Source organism: Haematobia irritans, chromosome 1 (assembly GCF_050003625.1).
Source record: "Haematobia irritans isolate KBUSLIRL chromosome 1, ASM5000362v1, whole genome shotgun sequence".
In the NCBI taxonomy this organism is placed as follows: domain Eukaryota; kingdom Metazoa; phylum Arthropoda; class Insecta; order Diptera; family Muscidae; genus Haematobia; species Haematobia irritans.
This window is the reverse complement of record NC_134397.1, coordinates 86,601,259-86,622,017: the sequence shown is the minus strand read 5'-3', so window position 1 is coordinate 86,622,017 and position 20,759 is coordinate 86,601,259. Positions and strand designations below refer to the sequence as shown.

The 20,759-nt window shown below is 37.6% G+C and overlaps 1 protein-coding gene and 1 long non-coding RNA gene across 2 annotated transcripts; one reads left to right on the top strand and one right to left on the bottom strand.

Annotated features, from left to right (window-relative positions):
- The first annotated feature begins 2,149 nt into the window (after positions 1-2,149).
- Positions 2,150-3,020, top strand: LOC142239820 (uncharacterized). Its single transcript, XR_012723119.1, has 3 exons — positions 2,150-2,369; positions 2,464-2,705; positions 2,773-3,020. It is a non-coding gene; the product is annotated as an uncharacterized LOC142239820 (long non-coding RNA).
- A 10,770-nt stretch (positions 3,021-13,790) lies between these two features.
- LOC142227367 (uncharacterized) lies at positions 13,791-14,780 on the bottom strand. Its single transcript, XM_075297873.1, has one exon. It carries the CDS (start codon positions 14,778-14,780, stop codon positions 13,791-13,793), a length of 990 nt encoding a protein of 329 aa, XP_075153988.1.
- Positions 14,781-20,759: the final 5,979 nt, after the last annotated feature.

Here is a 20,759-nt window from a genome sequence, read left to right as displayed (position 1 = left end):
GAAATAGCCAAATGCAAATATTGGGTATCTTCGGTCTACATGGGTCATGCAGGGGAGATGCCTCCATGTGCCGTTAAGACCTTAGTGGAGGAGCCACTGAAAACAAAGACGAAACTCATTATGGGATGTGATGCGAATGCGCATCATAGTATATGGGGAAGTAGTGATACTAATGCAAGGGGAGAGTCGCTAATCGAGTTTATTTTGCGTACTAATTTGGTAGTTTGCAACAAGGGAGATGCCCCAACCTTTGTCACTAAAAACAGGCAAGAGGTTTTGGACATCACCTTGGCCTCGCAAGAACTGAATGAAATGATATCTGAGTGGCAGGTTTTAAATGAACACAGCTTCTCAGATCATCGCTACATCAGTTTCAAATTTGATGTTCATATCACCAAGATCATATTTCCGCCAAATGTTAGGAAAGCTGACTGGAATAGGTATAGGGAATCGTTCAATATGATGATACCGGAAATAACAGAGACAAATATGAGAAATGTGCAAGATATCGAACACGCAGTGGAGCGGATTACTAAGGCCTTCAACATCTCACTGAAAGCTGCATGCCCTAAAGGGAAGCCAAGGGGGAAAAATCGACCACCATGGTGGTCTACGGAGTTAAGTAATATGAGAAGATTCTGCAGGAAGCTCTTTAACAAAGCAAAGTCCACCAGAGCTCGTGAGGATTGGGACGCTTACAAGAAGAATCTGAGAGGATACAAGCGAGAACTGAGAAAGGCTCAGCATAACTCTTGGAATGTTTACTGCAGCAGTATTGAGAATACATCCGAGGCTTCCAGACTACGGAAGGTTCTAGCATCCACCAACCCCGCTCCAGGTTTCATTAAAACATCGGAAGGCAATTTGACAACGTCCAGTGAGGAGACGTTGGGGGTACTATTGGAAATCAGACGGATGAACCATGTTCTGACGGTGCTCAGCGGTCGTTTCCTGTCGTGGAAATTGTACCGGAATCTAGACTAAGATGGGCGTTAAATAGCTTTGGACCATTCAAATCCCCCGGACATGATTGAATTACTCCGGCGGAGTTACAAGCAGTGACTGACAAAATTATCCCATGGTTGTCGGCGATATATAAAGGATGTATCAACTTATCATATATCCCAGGAAAGTGAAGGGAAACAAACGTCGTTTTCATACCTAAAGCGGGAAAAGCCTCTCACTCGAGGGCGAAGGATTTCCGACCAATCAGCTTATCCTCATTCCTACTTAAGACTCTGGAGGGGATGATAGATATTTGTTCTCGAAACGACAGCATGCATACTCGAAGGGCAGGTCTACTTAGACCGCATTAAATGAACTACACACAAAAAATTATCACCAAATTTTTTTCAATTAAACACTTAACTGAATTTGGAAACGGATTCAATTAATATGTTAATTGATTCAATTAATTATTTAATCAAATCCGAATAAAAACCAATTAAAAAAATGATTGATATTTGTTACGTTTCCAATTAAAATATTAATTGATTCAACCAATTTGTTAATCAATTCGGAAATAATTTTGAATTACAAACGTGATTGAAAATTTTCCCGTTTCCAATTACACATGTGATTGATCCAATCACCTTTGTGATTGAAATTGAATAATTTTGAGCAATGGAAAGAGCGAAAAGAGAACAAGAGAATGGGTATTTATTCAACAATGTATGATGGAGAGATCAGTCTGTGGAAGTAACTCGTAACGAACGGTTGGGTTTTTGTTTTTCGCGTAAATTGAAAAACATGATTGGCGACATTCTGTCTGCTGCATTCAAAATGTGTGCATAAATATTTTGAACGCAACAACAAATCATAGCAAAGGGTTGAAATAAATAAAGTGTGCAACAACAAACGGCCACGTGGTAAAGGTTTGAAAAAAATATATGAGAAAATGCATTTGAAATTACCTGTGTTTGTGTTTTGTGGTATTGTAAAAATGGAAAACAATCTACGTTTATTGGTAAGAAATTGTGAAATGTGAATACCGTTTTCCATTGAAGCCTGTTTACATTAAACGGACTAAAATAATATATTTTTTTATTCATTTCTTTTAGTGACCAATTTTATTTCGTGAAATTTACCAATCAATCCAATCAAATCCCTCATTTTATCAATTATAATATATAAGAATATGTTTGCAATAAAAAAGTGGGTACCGTATTAATCTCTTAAAATTATAAATTTTTTTTCACTCCTAGTTCTTAAAACCAAGAGCGGTATGGGTTTGTTGGAAGATTCACCTTGAAGTTGCGAAGTGGCGTTGGCATTAAATTGCATTTTTGTTTTACCTGCCTTTTTCAGTTTGAACCCAAATAGAGAGCAGTATATCTGATATATAAACTAATGAGCTGAATTATGTAATGGTAAAAAAGTTCTTTCTTTTGGATTTAAAAAAATGAAAAATATCCGAAAATTATAAAAATATGTATTTTCCATTTATATTTTTGCTATTTCCAGAATTTGCAAAGTATCATCAATATAATACCAAATATTACATTGCTTTCCCATTATTTTTGTCTTTGAGTGGTTCAAATTTTAATAGACGATTTCAATGTGTGGAAATTTTGGAAAGGAAGTGTTACTAAAATTAAATTACCGAGCTCCTTAATACACCTTTTTATGCTAAAAGACTACCACTGCAAAAGAAGATTATAAATCTGCAACCTGGAACTAAGAATTGAACTTGATATTCTATGCAGGTAATGTTTAACAAAATTAACTTTTAATTGAACAAAATTAAATTCGAATTATTTTGTTTACTTTCAGAAAAACTAAGGCTGCTGATTTATTGGAAATCTAGGCGCATCTACATATTAGAAGGAATATGCTAACATGGTTATTATTATAAGGAAGATAGTGATTTATATAATTTATTTTTTCACCCTATAGTTGTTATTGATAGTAATTGTATTTGTAAGTTATGTTAGAACAAAACACAAATGACAAGAACCAAATTTATTTGTCTATTGCATAATTCAAAAAATAATAAAATATTAAATATGTTTTATGAGAAACACACATTTTCTTTTATTTCAAATAAAACTAAATACGATTTTGGGGTCGCAATATATAAATTTGTTGATCGAAATTTATAGCCAATTTCAATTAATTATTTAATTAAATGAATCAAATAGTTGATTGATTTTTTTCGCGAAATTAATTAAAATTTTAATTGATTCAATTAAAACTGTGATTGAATTTTATGTTAAAAATCAATCACGTTTTTAATTGATTCAATCACACAATTAATTGATTCCGTGACAAAAGTCAATTAAATTTTTAATTAAAAATCGTGTTGGTTTTCAATCAAAATGGGTGATTGATACTATCATTTTCGTGATTGAAGACATTTCAATTAAAAAATGATTGAATCCGCGATTTTCGTGATTGAAATCAAAAAATTTTTTTTTGTGTGTAGTCAGCTTTATTGAAAGCTCACTATCTGTCAAAGAATACACAATCGTGGCCTTTCTAGACATCGAAGGAGCGTTCAATAATGTCCATCCGAGCTCGATATTAAATGGACTGACAACTCTGAATGTTGATCCAGGTATACTTAGGCTATTAGACGAACTTCTAATGAAGAGACGTATTTCAGACACACTAGGACAAGCAAACATACAAAGGTATGTGAACAGAGGCACTCCCCAAGGAGGAGTTCTATCGTCTCTTCTTTGGAATGTTGCTATAAATAACCTTCTGGTTACCCTAGAAAAAGAAAGGATAAAAGTGGTGGCATACGCAGATGATGTGGCTCTAGCAGTCAGGGGAAAATTCCCATCCACAATCAGAGATATTATTCCGAGGGCCCTCCGGATGACTGAGAAATGGGCGAAAGACAATGGTCTTGGGGTAAATCCTGCCAAGACAGAATTAGTCATGTACTGCAAAGATCGCAAAACTCCCATAGTTTGGCCCATTTCCTTAGGGGGTGTTGAAATTCCCTTTGGTGAGTGTGCAAAATACCATGGCGTTATTTTGGATAGGAATCTGAACTTTAAGCTTAATATTGAAGAAAGGGCGAGAAAAGCAACGCCCTCGTGCAAAAAGGCAATAGGAAAAAAGTGGGGACTAAAACCAAAAGTTGTGCATTGGCTATACACGGCAGTGGTTAGACCTATAATGCTATATGGTGTTGTAGTCTGGTGGCCGGCACTTCACCAGCCAACAAGTTTAGACAAAGTTCAGCGTATGGCGTGTTTGTGTATCTCAGGCGGGCGTGTTGTGTATCTCTCAAGACAGGAACAAATTCCCTTAATGTCATGCTGCATCTATTGCCTTTAGACATTTTGGCCAAATAGTCAGCTGCAACAACGGCTGTGCGGTTGCGCGAGCTATCGCTGTGGTCGGAAAAAAGTTACGGTCATATTTCGGTCCTCAAAATAATGCCAGATGTGCCTAACGTAGTGGATTACACTTTGGCAAGTCCACTTTTCGACAAAAAGTTTGAGACTCTAATTCCCAACAGTGGGGCGTGGTGCACACAGACCCCGGGGAATAAAGAATATATATATTTCTACACTGATGGTTCCAAATTGGATGGACAAGTGGGTTTCGGAGTATATTCTAATGATCTGGAACTTCAAATAGCGAAAAGATTACCTAATCACTGTAGTGTTTTTCAGCAATAAGAGAGGTGGCGAATTGGCTGAGAAGTAATGTTCCAAAAAATGTGGGCATAAATATATACACAGACAGTCAACCTGCAATAAAATCCTTGGACTCTGTGTTCCTCAACTCGAAAACGGCCATCGACTGCCCCAAATCTCTCAATGAGATGGCTGAGCAGTACATATTCACCTAATATGGGTGCCTGGCCATAGGAACATACCGGGGAACTGCGAAGCGGATGAGTTGGCAAGGCTAGGGACTACTTTAAATATTCCAGGGGAACTAGAATCTGTTGGTATTCCCCTGGCTACCTGCAAGCTCATGCTGCATGAGAAGGCTGTTATGATGGCAAATGTTCGATGGGAGAATTGCAAGGGTTGTAACGACACCAAGCAAATATGGCCCCATTTCAACTTAAACCGCACACTAGATATGCTAATGTTCTCGAGACGTCAGATATCACTTCTGATATCTGCTATAACGGGTCGCTGTCTGATAGGCGATTTTGCAAAAACTATTGGCCCGAAGTATAATGACTATTGTATGAGCTGCCATGATGCGGAGGAAAAGGAATCAAACACCTCTTGTGTGATTGTCCTGCATTTTGTTTAAAGCACAAGCAACTTTTAGAAGCATATAGCTTCAGATTACTGGCGGATCTGGAAAACGTTAACTTAAGCAGTCTGCTAATGTTTTTGGAACAATCTGGTTGGTTCAACGGAGAAAAATAATCGAGAAGGTTCAGCGGTTAAAACTAGAAGTGCCCATATGTAATAGGTACTTTTAGTTAATGTGGTATCACAATGGACTGAATAGTCTAAGAGAGCCTGAATCTTAATCGGGCTGCCACTTTAACCTAACCTAACCTAACCTAACCTTGGTTAACACTGCAAACGAACATTGGTACGTACGAGCGGTGTTTTTATTCTCGCATATGTATCAATGTAAAAGATCGCATGGTATTTGGTGCCTAACTCACTGCCACCGACAATTTGTGGATAAGATTGCAATACGAAAAAAAAACACCGGTTGCAGTTCTCTGCTACGAATCAAAATATAACTTGCATGGTTCTGATAGTAGAAGTTTAGTACGAAGGCCTAACGGAAATTGTTAATATTATGGTCTGGGGTCGTTTTCTGGACAAGCTATTTGCCTGATTAATAGAGTATAGTATTGCCCCATGTAATATTGCCATAACAATCCTGGGAAATGGCGTTTGCATTGTTATTCAGCGCGATCACGATCCCCAGCACACGTATAACATGCTAAAACAATTGATTTCCATTGAAAAATTGAGTGGCTTGCTCACTCGCCTAATGTTAATAGTATTACATAAATAAAAAATTGATATTAAATTGTAGACAGCTTTCGCCCAATTTACACTTATAAGACCACAGAAGCCATTGTTGCACTCCGACTTACATGGAAATTTGCACAGAGGATAGAACTAATATGCTGATTATGCACGCCAAATTTTGTTGAAATTCAGATTTTAATATAGTTCCCATATATACTAAACAAAAACTCTCATCACTCTTGAAGGTAATCCTAATTAAAAAGTGATATCCACTTATAAATTGGAATCGCTCCGGCTTACATTTACATACGCATGTCCTAGGAGGAAAGTACTTCACCCCAGCCATAGGTTAGGTTAAAGTGGCAGCCCGATTAGGTTTCAGGCTCACTTATACTATTCAGTCCATTGTGATACCACATTACCTAAAAGTACCTATTACATATTATCCAATTATTCGATTATTTTCTTCTGTTGAACCAACCATATTGTTCCGAAAACATTAGCAGGCTGGTTAAATCAACGTTTTTCAGATTCGCCAGTAATCTAAAGCTATATGACCCTAAATTCGCGTACGCCTTATACAAAATGAGAAGGAACCTTGGAAAAGAGGAAGAATGATAGAGGGCTTAGAAATTATGAATATTTCATGGAAATGGAAATAAATTGACAACATGTATTTTAATAAAGAAAAATATGAAGTGTTTCTTTTTAAACCAATTTTGCGGCACGGATCAGACAGCACTGATTGTGGAGCTGAACTCTAGGCTGTTGGTTTTATCGTCGGTTTACTTTGCACACGACGAAGCTCTGCTGCCACCACCTCAGGCAGTAATAGAGGCTTCATAATAGGATACGACGCAACTGCTCACCATGAGCTATGGAATACATTCTGGAAAATCAGCTGCGAGTTCACAACAGGGGCCGGATTTCACCTTCGAAACATGTACGAAGTTCTCGATTTGACTTCCAGCAGGGTATCTAGCGAAATAAGTTACTCGGATCAGAAGTACATAGAACTGATGTAAAGACCGGTGTGGAGACAAATGTTGAGGAATTCAAGAATCCAAGAAGGACAAATGGAGCATTTTCAGGATTCATTTGAGAGTTTTGAGAACACCGGGCTATAATAATATGATAGAAAATATAGAGGAGGTGGAGGATGCAGCGAACGTGGTGGAAAGGTGAATTACACATTCCTTCGTTAGTTCGTATCCTACCAGCAGTCCCTTAATAATAAACACAAGGCCTGGTGGAGCAAGAAATTAATGGATCTAAGGAGGAATTCTAGGAGGCATGAAACTGAGCAGCTATGAAATGAATACAAAGACTGCCTGAAAAAAGGAGACAAGGAAAACGAATGGGCTTTATCCGCGTGATAGACCAACTTTCTACTATTAAGGATACAGCAAGACTACGTAATTTTTTGTACAAACAACTTAAGTTTCGTGGAAATTTGCTGAACAGCAATGGAAAATGGACCGAATCACCGGATGAGACTATAGACCTGCTATTGGAAACGCACTCTCCAGAGGGTGAGATTAGAGACACAACAGATATTCGTAGAGAAGGAGGATATATTAGGTTTGGTGACCATGGAGAGCGTTAAATGGGCGATTGACAGTTTCGGCCCATATAAATCTCCAGGCTTGGACGGCAAATACCCATGTATGCTTCAGGAGTTTTTCGATTTCTTGGGTGAATCCTATGTGGAGTTGATGAGGGCCTCATTGAGTCTTGGATATATACCAAGGGCCTGGCGGAAGGTTAAAGTAATTTTCATTCCTAAAGCGCGGAAGATATCACATGGAACAGCGAAGGATTTTAGACTAATAAGCTTATCATCCTTCTTGCTAAAGACGATGAAGACGATACTGGATTATCAATAAGGAATCAGCTAGGCATGAAACTGTCAATCTGTCAGCATCCTACATTAAGAGGAGATCTGTAGAATCTACCCTGCACTCAGTGGTGCATCGCATAGAAAGATCTATGACATATGGCGACTATACATTGGCGGCGTTTCTGGACATTGAAGGTGCTTTTAATTATACGAAAATTGATAGAGTTGTACAAGCATTAGGGAAGAATGGTGTCGAGGAATTCGTTATAAAGTGGATCGAGTTGATGTTGCAAAGCAGGGACGTGGCGGTCGAGCTGGCGAACTCCACAAGGAGGGCTAGGCCCTCTAGAGGATTGCCACAGGCAGGTATAATATCACCTTTGTTATGGCTATTGGTGGTGAACGAAGTTTTGATTGGGCTGACAAGTAAGGGAATCAAAGTGGTGGCATACGCGAATGACATTGTGATAATGGTATCGGTATAATTCCTGAATTCTATTTCGGATGTGCTGAGCGGGTCTGTTGTATCCCACAACTATCCAACGACGTACCGTTCTCTGGGAGGAATTCACTCCTAGCCGAATGTTCCCGCGTCAGTGGCTGTGGTACCAGGGATTTTATGCGCAAACGGATTTTCAAGCGATACAATGTTCACGAACGGCGTCCCTATATTTCCTTGTCTTGACTGACAACACGTGAAGGTTTAGATTTATTTTGTATTCCACACAGTTTATTTGACTTTAATTTAACTTCAGTTTAATTAACTTTAATTTTACAATCCAAATTGGTTGACAAACAATTATCTAATTTCTTCTGTTTTAATCCTTTACAATAATATTTGAAGTGACAGGAAAAAATACAATGTTTGTCTTATTTTACGTTCTGCTTGTCAGTATTCTCTATCAAGAACTAAGAAAAAATAATAAAAAGAATATTCGAGCCTACTATGACTAATGTCGTAAATTACATTCAATCAATCACAATAATTGCCGATGGGATTGCCATCAAGGATTGGTAGCAGAGATGTCCGATCAGAATATTTTATGATTTAATGAAAATCTCAGTTTTGGGAAATGAATCGAATAACAAATATTCTGATGCGAATATCCCGGCTCCTTTGCTCCATTCGAGCAACCTTACAAATTAGTTTTTATAACGAATTTAAAGTAGAATTTCATTCAATATGTTAACTAGATATCAGAAACAATATTAATGCAAATGGACGACTACATAAGATATAAAAATATTTCAATTTATAAAAAAGTACAAAAACAAAACGATCAGGTTGTAATTCAGGGAAGCTAAGGTACTAAATAATTCAATGTAATTGTAATACTGACTTCATAAAATAAATGTTAACTTTAAAATCTTAGCTTTCTCATTCGATGAAACGTTCAACCCAAGAAGATGGGTAGTTATTCTTCCTCATCGGATCCGACGTTGACAGTTGAAATCGGCCAAAAAACCCCAACCGAAGATTGTATTTTAGTCCCAGAAACCGTCTTCATGTTCTTGGGGCAAACCAAGGTAGATCTTGTGAGCCACATCATCGCATAAATCACGATGGCTTTGCCAGCATTTGCAAATGTGGGATCAGCAAGCTCTTCTAGCAAATAGTGGTCTAGGACTGAGGAAGAACTGCACCATCTTCGAGGAGTGAATGGCCCCGGACCGCGGAAAACCTCCATTGTCGCTGTAAGGGTTCTCACCTCAGTACATCGGTCTGTCAATCGGAGTTTAGCATATCCGAGGTATTCTGGGACATCTATCGGGAAAGTAAGTTCAGAAACGACAAGCTGGCTCAACGAGCGGTTGGGATCAATTAATACCCTTATCAAGGCAGGATTTTATCGCCATTTACTCTATGTACTATGGACAACGCAGTCATTTGTAGCCATTCCCAATTTGATTCATCAGGGGGGTGTAGTAACGAATGATGACGTCAGCGGCAATAGTGACACCGATGTCTGCTCCGGCACTCACGCTGCGTGCGTTGCTTCCGTGCAATAGCACACGCCTTACAACTGTTTATATGAGTTTTTACCAAGTTTTTTGCTTTAATAATCCAACATTCCAGACGGATTGTCGCAACCATAAGCCGAATGCCGCCATGTAGTATCAGGGTATGAATAAATGCAACATACAATTTGGAAAATCGACTCTGGTAGGGCAGGATAATAGGCTGTCGTTCATTATACGTTAATGACAATGTAGAACCGAGGCGCCCATTCGCCCTTAGGAGTAGATACTTATCAAGAAACGGTGTGAGGAATAGTAATGTACTTTTAGGTCCTAGTGGCCTTGTTTGTGACATACAATTGTAGTCATCACAAAAATACTTCTTTTGTGCGAGCAGCATAAAACGAATACGAGTGGAAGTAAGCTCGTCATTGGTCAGCCTTTGTCCATGAAAAGAGCGTTTCCGACCTGAACGACATGTATTAAAATATCGAAACATATAACCAATAACATGTATTGCCCTAGAAAGGCACGAAAACCGATCTAAAACAGCATTTCAGCAGATCCAGCTACGCAGTTCTTGAGATGTTTAGCATCAATGTTAGTGTAAGGCATATTGATGCGATTGGGCCAGAACGACTTACTTCTTCCCAACAAATTTGGCCCATGCCACCATAATGTATTCTCCGTCAGGCCCAAAGGAGTCATACCCCGGGTTGCTAGATCTGCCGGGTTTTCATACGTTGATACGTGGCGCCAAATGACTCCTACTAACGCCTCTTGAATTTTTGCTACTCTGTTTGCAACGAAAGTTGCCCAATTGCATGACGGCTTCTTAAGCCATGACAACACAATTGTTGAATCACTCCAAAGAAATAATGATTCCTTTGTGACTGGAAGACTAGGAAGGATATTCTGAACCAACTCTGACAAAATAAGCGCTCCACATAATTCCAGTCTCGGTAGGGACAACTTCTTAATAGGGGCCACCTTTGTCTTTGAAATCAACAAGTTCGTGAATACTTTTCCCATTTCTATTCTTGTATACACGGCTGCCGCATAGGCCAGCTCTGATGAGTCACAAAACCCATGAATTTCCATTTTACAAAGTGGAGAATACTGAATCCACCTGGGAATACGAATCGTGTCAATTCCGTTATATTTACTAACAAACAATTTCCATTTCAATAGCGTCCAGCGTTGCCATTTTGGTCCGATCGGACCAAAATTGGTCCAAAAGATTTCTAATTTTTAAATTTGGTCCGATGGTCGGACCAAACAGAATTTAGCCCATTTTGGTCCATTTTCATAAATTTGGTCAAATTGATGAATATTTTGTAGTATTTAAAATTTTTATCACATATTTAATAGTATCTATGTACTGGAAAAATATTCTCGTGAGGCCAAAGATTTCATGTCTTTAAAATACGAATGCGATTTTTGCTTAGCATAGAAGACTCATTTCGCTGACATAAAGTTGTTTTCCTTGTCCAAAATTCGGAGATGTTTTTAACACTTTATTTTAAAGACGTTTTTTATTTGAAACATAAAATAATTTTCACTTTTAGTCGAGTCATGAAAAAAAGCTGGAATAATTAATAAATTAAAATTTGTTTTCTAGAATCAAATACGCAAAACTTAAATTTACAAGTGAATTGTGACGTAAATGTGTTCAATTTTCCGCTTCTTTGGCTCAGAATAAATACCAAAATCATTGGTGAAAAGACAATATCTTTGGAACCGTAAATACTTTTTTTCAAGAGTGGGATTAGATACCATTTCAATCACAGAAAATCGAATACAAATTTCGCGTATTAGGTCTTGGGTAAGGTTTTATATCATTTTGGACAATTTTAACCCCTAAACTCGAATGTTCGCAATGGAATAGGTGGATTGAAAATTTGGAAATCTATTGTATTCTCTCAAGAAGAATAATCGGGAGAATCTTCTTGGGACAATGCCAATATAAACCAAATGCGTGACTGTTTTGGTCTTTAACTACCTCTAAGTCGAAAGTTTAAGTCAACATTTTGTAATTGACTTTAAAATTCGACCTTTTCAAACAATCAATTTTTTTCAAGTTTTAAAAAGGTTGAAAAGTCATGTCGACCGCTATGGTAAATCATATCAGTCCATTCTGGTTTACTTAACTTTTTTAATAAAAGCACTATGTACAACAATAAAATATTTTTAAGGCATTTTTCTTCGAAATTGGAAATTTGGTCTGCTGGAGGAATTTTGGCCCGATTTTGGAAAAAAATGTCCAAAATAAAATTTCGTTGTGGCAACGCTGATAGCGTCACTGGTTTTAATTGATCATTCCATTTTATATCGTCTAGCCATAGCTGCTGCATAAATATCTTTGCAGTAACTACCACAGGCGCTAACAACCCCAATGGGTCAAACAATCTAGCGATAATTGATCAAATTTCTCTTTTTGTAAATATGGACTTATTTTGCATTTTTTCCGCCACAAAATAAAATGAGTCAGCTGCCGCGTTCCATCTACTTCCCAGGGTTTTGGCGATACCATTATCGTCAAAATCTAAGAAATCCATATTCAATAAATGCTCTCGTGGTACCCCATCGAGTAATTTGGGATCATTTGAAGCCCACATCCGAAGTGGAAACCCTGCAGACATCAAAATAGCGGAAAGCTGTTCCCTAGCTTCTTTACCCTCTTCAAGAGAGTGTGAGCCAACTAAAGCGTCATCCACATACATATTTTCCCTCAAAAATTTTGACCCCAGCGGAAAACGCTCCTCCTCATCATCAGCCAGCCTCAACAAAGTCCGTAGGGCTAGATATGGGGCACAGGATACGCCAAATGTGACTGTTTGAAGTTCAAACTCAGTAACTTCATCATCAAGCTATTCACGAAACAGAATTCGTTGATAGGAGCAATGCTTGGGATTCACTAAAATTTTTCTATACATTTTTGATACATCCGCGTTGAATACAAACTTGTACAGTCGCCAATTGGAAATGTTTTATTATAGTTTTATTATATCTTTTTGTAAAACTGGGCCAACGAAAAGCATGTCGTTTAAACTCTTTCCATTGAAAGAAGGGCAAGACGCATTGAAGACAATCCTTAATTTGGTAGTCACACTCTCAGGTTTAAATACCCCATGATGGGGCAAGTAGAAAAAAATTCCTGATGACCTTTCTGAGGCATTTACTATTTTCATATGTCCGAGAGCAAGATATTCTTTAATAACTTCGTCATACATCGCTTTTAATTCCGGTTTATGAGACAAGGTTTTTTCATTCCGAAGAAACTGGCTCATTGCAACATACCTGTTCGAACTAGCAGCTGGCTCGAATGGTGGATCAGACTTAAAGGGCAAATTTACCATATATCTGCCATCCGGCATACGAACTGTAGTGGATTTGTAAATTTCTTCACAAATTCTGTCCTGTTCCGAAGTCGATGGGCTGCTAGGTATATCCTCAATCTCCCAAAATTTGTTCAGTAAGTCATTAACGCATGCCTGGTACAGTGTGACATCCGAATCAATCGCTCGGAAGACCTATTGTTCGTTGGACCTGTCACTACAAAATCGAACACTGTCTCCGAGCCACCAATGAGTCTAAAATGCCATGCTCTACCCCTTTGAGCAAAATCATTGGATACAAGTTTCCTCCTATGAGGAGATCCACTAGACCACTTCTGTAAAATACTGGATCTGCAAAGTCCAGTCTTGGTAACTGAGCCGGGGACACATCTCGAAACGAGTATGTAGGAACATCTCCCGTCACCTCCGATACTACAAGTGCGTCGGTATCTATTGAAAATTTCGATACATCATTCGAACACAATCTAAAAAATGCTATCTTTGAGCATCGAGTCCAGATATGTCTGCCGAAATCGACCTAGTTGGCAACCTTAATAGTTTCTGAATTCTAGATGATATAAAAGTATCATCAGAACAAGGATCCACTAACGCCCTCACTTTATGTGACTGAGTGTCTTTCATAATAGTTACCCGGGCGGTAGCCAAAAGCGTTTTGCTAGAAACAGATGTGTGATAAGCCCTTATATTTCCCGAAGTGGTAGGGGCTTCATACATATGCTACGACTGATTCTGATCATTTTGGGAAAGATTCGAATTATCTATAGACTTGTCGGAACAATCTCGTGAAACAATATTTTCTTTATGCATCAACGTATGATGTTTGGCGTTACATTTCGCACATCTATTCTTACTGGTACAAGCTACGGCTATATGCCCTTGGGCCAAACAGTTTATACAACAATGTGAGCGTTTCACGGCAGTTAAACGGGATTTGAAATTCATGCTAACAAACTTGGTGCATGACTTCACCATATGGTTCCCCTTGCATATCGGACATCGCTGTTCTGATATTTTAGTGTGGTGCACCTTATATTGCCTAGATTTATCGAATATGTTATACCTTTGAAGCGGGTTAGTGTCACCCCCAGTTATCATGTCCGATACCCCTTCGAGAATGTGATAACGTTCAGTAACAAAATTATCTAACTCTTCCCATTTTGGTATTTCACTATTCTTCGCAATTGATTGCTCCCATAGAGAAAGAGTCAATTTGGGCAACTTAGAGGAACATTGGTAAACAAAAATTGGGTCCAAGGTTCCTATCTCAATATTCAAAAGTTTCAAAACGGAAATACAATTAGTTATTTCTCTTTGAAGCTTCTTCAAACCACTTGCAGATTCGTTTGTGCATTGGGGCAGAATGAACAATATTCGCAATTGGCTGTTTATTAATATTTTCTTGTTTTCATATTGGCTTTTAAGATTGTCCCATGCTATTTCAAACCCCTCCGAAGTGAGGGGAATGTTTCTATTTATCTCCCGGGCCTCTCCCGCTTTTTTTTGGAATAAATGGTATAACTTTTCAACCGGACTCAACCTTTTATTATTCACATAAATAGCTGTAAAGAGATCTCGAAAGCTGGGCCAGTTGACATAATCACCATGAAATACCTGTGTATCACATGGGGGAACAGCTATAGATGTGGTCGATTTTTGAACTGCTGGGGCAGTTTCACTCTTTATGTTCGATTTCCAATCTCCTATCATGGATAAACATTTAATATAACTTTTATGAACTAGAGATTTCTTTCTTTCAAAATAGTTTTATCTTTATTCACAATGTCTTTGTCAGTAACACAACGTTTGTGCAAGTTTTTCCATTCTACCCACATATTTTGAACTTCCTGTCTCTCGGCCTCCAAAGATAATTCGTTGTAAGATGACCCATTTTCCATCTCCAATTCTATAGCATGTGTTATGATTTCTTCGCTCAGCACCAAAAGTTCTTCCATCAAACCCATCGTTATAAACAAAAACAAACAGTGCAACTATAAACAGTTTTTTTTTTTTTTTTTTTTTTTTTTTTAAATGTTTTGCCTCACTGTTAAGTATTCCCAGTTCGGACTCTCACGATCGAATTTATTGAAATCTACTAACTTTTTCAAGAAAAAAAACTTAGGGATAAATTCGAATACCCGTGGTAAAACTGAAAGTATGAAATTATAACTGTTCTATCGATCCAGTTATTCTTGTTCCAGACAGTTCTTCCAAAACAATTACGCAATCAAGTTTTCTATGACATTGGCGCCTTCAACCACAGGATCTCTATGTATATATATATATATATATATATATATATATATATATATATATATATATATATATATATATATATATATATATATATATATATATATATATATATATATATATATATATATATATATATATAAGATAGCAGAGCTGACACTTTTGAGACTTAAGAGCTTGAACAAGCTGGATAGGACTGACTGCAGGCATAATGAAATTCTTGCAGTCCAGTATAAGAGACATACCATGTGGCCACGGAGCATGTTAATTATCACAAACCGACACATATTATATCAAGTATAGAGGAGTGGGAAGTGGGAAATATATACGGACGGATCAACGATGGAGGAAGGAACGGGCAGCGGAATCTATTGTAGTGAATTGGGAATGAGGGAGTCTTACACGCTGGATAGAGATTGCAGTATTTTTCAGTCTGAGATTTCCGCGATCACCACCGCTGCTGAGTCGCTGTTGATGAGGCCGTTATTCAGAAGCGAGTGCTGACATAAGGTCTAAGGTAGACAGCCGCTGTCGTAAACCTGGTAAAGGTTTGCACAAGCATATTTCAATTTTCAAATTTAAAATTTTCTGAACTTTCAAACATCAAATAAAATAAATATCAGAACATTACTTACGCATACTTGGTTGCAAATAAACGATGTTTTGAAGATTCTATTCGAAACCAAGCATTAAGGTTGCAAGCGTTGTAGAACCTGTGCGCATGTTCTAAATTGCTTGCAACATTTTGTTATGCTTGCAACATCTTCTGAACAGAGCTGAAAGCAAAAATTAAATGTTGGGGGCAGTTGGTGCGTAGTTATTGAAGTGTGTGTGAGTGCAAGCAAATTTTGTAAGCCATGGATTCCCCGAACATAAGTTTTTGCATTAAAGCCGGTACTAAGTTTACCATTAATTTTGTGATGCCATTTTCTTTCAAGCTATTTTAAATTTTGCAAATAATTTCATAAGCTTAGTACCGCTCGTTTATATATAATGTCCATTATTTCAAATCAAAAAAGATAAAACATTTGTCTTTTTTTAAGAACTGATAGTTTTATTAAATGGTACTTTATTTCCCTTTACTTTAAATAAAATAACTAATAAACATAAACCGATAGCTATGTGTTAATTGCTACTACTTGATTTTAATTGTATTTAGTGTATTTTTTAATTATAATAAATCTATAAATAAAATAAATTAAAAAATCTTTTACGTTAAAAGTGAAAGTCAATGTAATTTATTTTCATTTTCAATCCCAAAAGTTAGAATCTAGAAATAAACAAAAAACAATATGACATAAAAAAACAAGTATATACGGCCGTAAGTTCGACCAGGCCGAAGCTTATGTACCCTCCACCATGGATTGCGTAGAAACTTCTACGAAAGACTGTCATCCACAATCGAAGTACTTGGGTTGTGGTATCTTAAAACTTCTTAACATCGTTTTCTAAATTGTGAGTAAGTCCATACGTGGTATATACTAGACAAAAAAAGGTATGTATAGGTAAGTGTACAAATAATTACGAATCGATATGGACTTTTGCACGGTACGTAGAGACCCAGAATTGAAATATGGGGGTCGCTTATATGGGGGCTATATACAATTATGAACTTGATATGGACCAATTTTTGTGTGATTGGGGATTGATTTATCTGAGGGGGATCGATTTATAGACCGATATGGACCTAGTTAGGCATGGTTGTTAACGGCCACATACTAGCACAATGTACCAAATTTCAACTGACTTGGATGAAATTTGCTCCTCCAAGAGGCTCCAACCAAATCTCGGGATCGGTTTATATGGGGGCTATATATGATTATGGACTGATATGGACCAATTCCTGCATGGTTGTTGGATACCATATACTAACATCACGTACCAAATTTCAGCCGAATCGGATGAATTTTGCTCTTCCAAAGGGCTCCGGAAGTCAAATCTGGGGATTGATTTGTATGGGTGCTATATATAATTATGTACCGATTTCGACCAATTTTTGCATGGGTGTTGGAGACCATATACTAACACCACGTACCAAATTTCAGCTGGATCGGACCAATATGGACCAATTTTTGCATAGTTGTTAGAGACCATATACTTACACTATGTATTAAATTTCAGGCGGATCGGATGAAACTTGCTTCTCTTAGAGGCTTCGCAAGCCAAATCGGGGGATCGGTTCATATGGGTGCTATATATAATTATTAACCGATATGGACCATTTTTGCATGGTTGTTAAAGATCATATGCTGACACCATGTACCAAATTTCAGCTGGATCGGATGAAATTTGCTTCTGTTAGAGGCTCCGCAAACCAAATTTGGGGGTTCCTTTATATGGGGGCTATACGTAAAAGTGGGCCGATATGGCCCATTTGCAATACCATCCGACCTACATCAATAACAACTACTTGTGCCAAGTTTCAAGTCGATAGCTTGTTTCGTTCAGACGGACGGACATGCTCAGATCGACTCAGAGTTTCACCACGACCCAGAATATATATACTTTATGGGGTCTTAGAGCAATATTTCGATGTGTTACAAACGGAATGACAAAGTTAATATACCCCCATCCTATGGTGGAGGGTATAACAATACGCAAAGCTAAACCAAGCTTCTGTATTGTACAAAAATTATTGAAGTAATTGCTGCTTACGGCTTCTATATTTTTTCACAAAATTAAATCACACCACTGTGCTGTGCTGCTTGAGGTTCTGTAGAACATGCATAACCCACGCAAAACATTTATAACCCAAGTAGCAACAAATTATATGCAACATGGAATTGATATTTGTTATGTTTGCTTTGGGTTCGATTGCCTTTTGTTGTGTTTGTGTTTTCAAACCATGTCGCCGTCGAACGAGGTATTTCTTCGATTTGTTTAGCGAAGCGCTGATGTTCTGCATCAGAGAACTGCAACCGGTGGCATTTTTCGTATTGCAATCTTACCCAAAAAATGTCGGTGGCAGTGAGTAAGACACCAATTACCATTCGATCTTTTACATTGATACAAATGCGAGAATAAAAACACCAATAGTATATAACAATGTTCGTATGCAGTGTCTTGCAATCTTAAACCAATCGACACCGTAACAACGCTCGGTAAACTAAAAACGTTGGCACTTAAGTGTGATTGCACTCAACAACAACAATTACTAGCAGTTGGCATTAGCTCAAGAGAATTGAGAGAGTGCCAAATAAACTGCTGAGATATGGGTAATCAATTTGTGTGATTGCTTTACTACGGTGTTTTCGAGAGACCAACACTCATACTCATACACCGACAGTCGTCGGTTGCATTGGATATTGGTGGTTGAAAATTTGTTTACCAATTGATGTTTTAAGATTGCAAATGTTGGTGTTTACTAAATACTGTTACGAATTTGATAATTATAGATATAAGTTTATTTAAATTAGTTTCCGTTAATTTAAAATTTCAAATTGTAACGATAAAATTTCGCTATCACTTGGAATCATCTATTCATTTTCTAGTATTTTCCTGAATTTCTTTTATGTTCTTTTGTTTGCTTACCGAAATGTTAGTTCTTACTCTCTCATAGAATAGCAACCCCTTTGCTTTGTTATTCTGCATTCTCATTTCATCTCATTGTCTATTGTCATTATTGTTGTTGTTGTAGTAATGCGAGCATATATCTATGTGAGTGTGTATGTGTTTGGCAGCCACCAGGTAAACAACTTAATGGTCGTAGATCCTTCTAGCATTGTCTAAGAATGTTCTGGCGTTGCCAGAATATTGAAGTGCTACCAGAATGTTCTCGTATTGCCACACCGTCATATATAAAAGCGTTCGCATGCTGCTAACGAGTCAGTCTTAATTAAAGCGTCAAACGAATAACTTCAGTGTGAACGAATTGTAAAGTGTGAAGTCATAGTAAATAAATTGTAGATTGTCGTTATTTAAAAGAACTGTGTTTTAATTGTCGGGTAATTAAAAACGCCTAAATATAAAAACGTAACAATTGGTGTCGGAAGTGAAATAACGAAAAAAAATCTACAATGAAATTTAATGAGCTTCGAGTGGAAGACTTAAAAAAGGAATTGAGCAAACTGGAGCTGCCGACAACAGGCAATAAGGCCCAGCTTCAAAAGCGTCTACTGGAAGAGTTTGAACGGCGTAATATGGACATTGCGACGCATGAGTTTGATTATAAGGAAGACATTGATGAATCAATACTCGTCAATACCAGCAGTGTAGAAACTCCGTCTGTGGCTTCGAGTGTTGTAGATTACACATCAATGCTCAGTGTTTTGAGTAAAATGCTGGAGGAAAACTCTAGAAAAATCATGGATGAGAATTCTAGAAAAATGGAAGAAAATTCTAGAAAACTGGAAGCAAATTCTCTAAAAATGGAAGAAAATTCTAGAAAATTGCTGGAAGAAAACGCTCTAAAAATGCAAGAAAATTCTAGAAAAATGATGGAAGAAAATTCTCTTCTTTTGGTGGAGAAATTTGACGAAAATTCTAGAATTCTTAATGAAAAGTTACAACAACTTTCGGAAGGTATGGAGAAACGCGTAGACCACATTGAAAGTCAAATTGTGGAATTGGATAAGAAATTTGTGGTTCACGATGAAAAATTTCTACACCTTGAGAAAAAAATGTCAGAACTAGAAATGAAAGGTGGCCCAGTGCGCGTAATCGAGGGCCCAAAAATCAAAACTCCTGTTTTTGATGGCTCATCTTCATTTGATGTTTTCAAATTCCAATTTGAGACGGTGGCATCCAGAAACATGTGGAATGACAACGACAGAGCAATTGAACTTCTGTTGGCATTGAAGGGTAATGCTGCCGATGTAATACAAAGTATCCCAACTTCTTCCAGAAATAACTATAAGGAAGTAATAGCTGCGCTACAACGCAAGTACGGTGGAGAACATAAGCAAGACATCTTCAGAATGGAATTAAGAGGAAGAGTCCAGAAATCAAATGAGACTCTACAAGATTTTGCAACAGAAGTTGAGCGGCTAGTGCTTTTGGCATACCCTGGAGAGAATCATCCTCTTATAGATCGTATCAAGATTGAGACTTTTGTGAATGGCATTCGAGACCCTGAGATAAAATGTGCAACATATACCGCACAAAAAGCTACATTCACAGAAACGGTAACATTTGCACTTGTACAAGAGACTGCGAGATTGCTAGCATGGCCTCAAATTCACAAAGTACGCAGAGTAGAGACCAAGTGTGAAGAATCGAAATCGGTCATTGAATTGGTAAAAGAGGCTCTAAAGCAGATAATGCAAGAAATGAAGCAGCAAGCAAATAAATCTAGAATGAAATGCTATAACTGTGATAAGGCTGGACATCTTTCCCGGGAATGTAAAGCGTGGCGTAAAACGTCGGGGTCAATCTCGCCATCTCCATTAAACAATAATCAGAAGAAGGCGACCACAAAGCCAAGCGACTCAAATTCAA

Bases quoted from the DNA above. Each gene is read 5' to 3' on its own strand.
- LOC142227367 (XM_075297873.1), bottom strand. From the start codon at position 14,780: ATGATAGGAGATTGGAAATCGAACATAAAGAGTGAAACTGCCCCAGCA.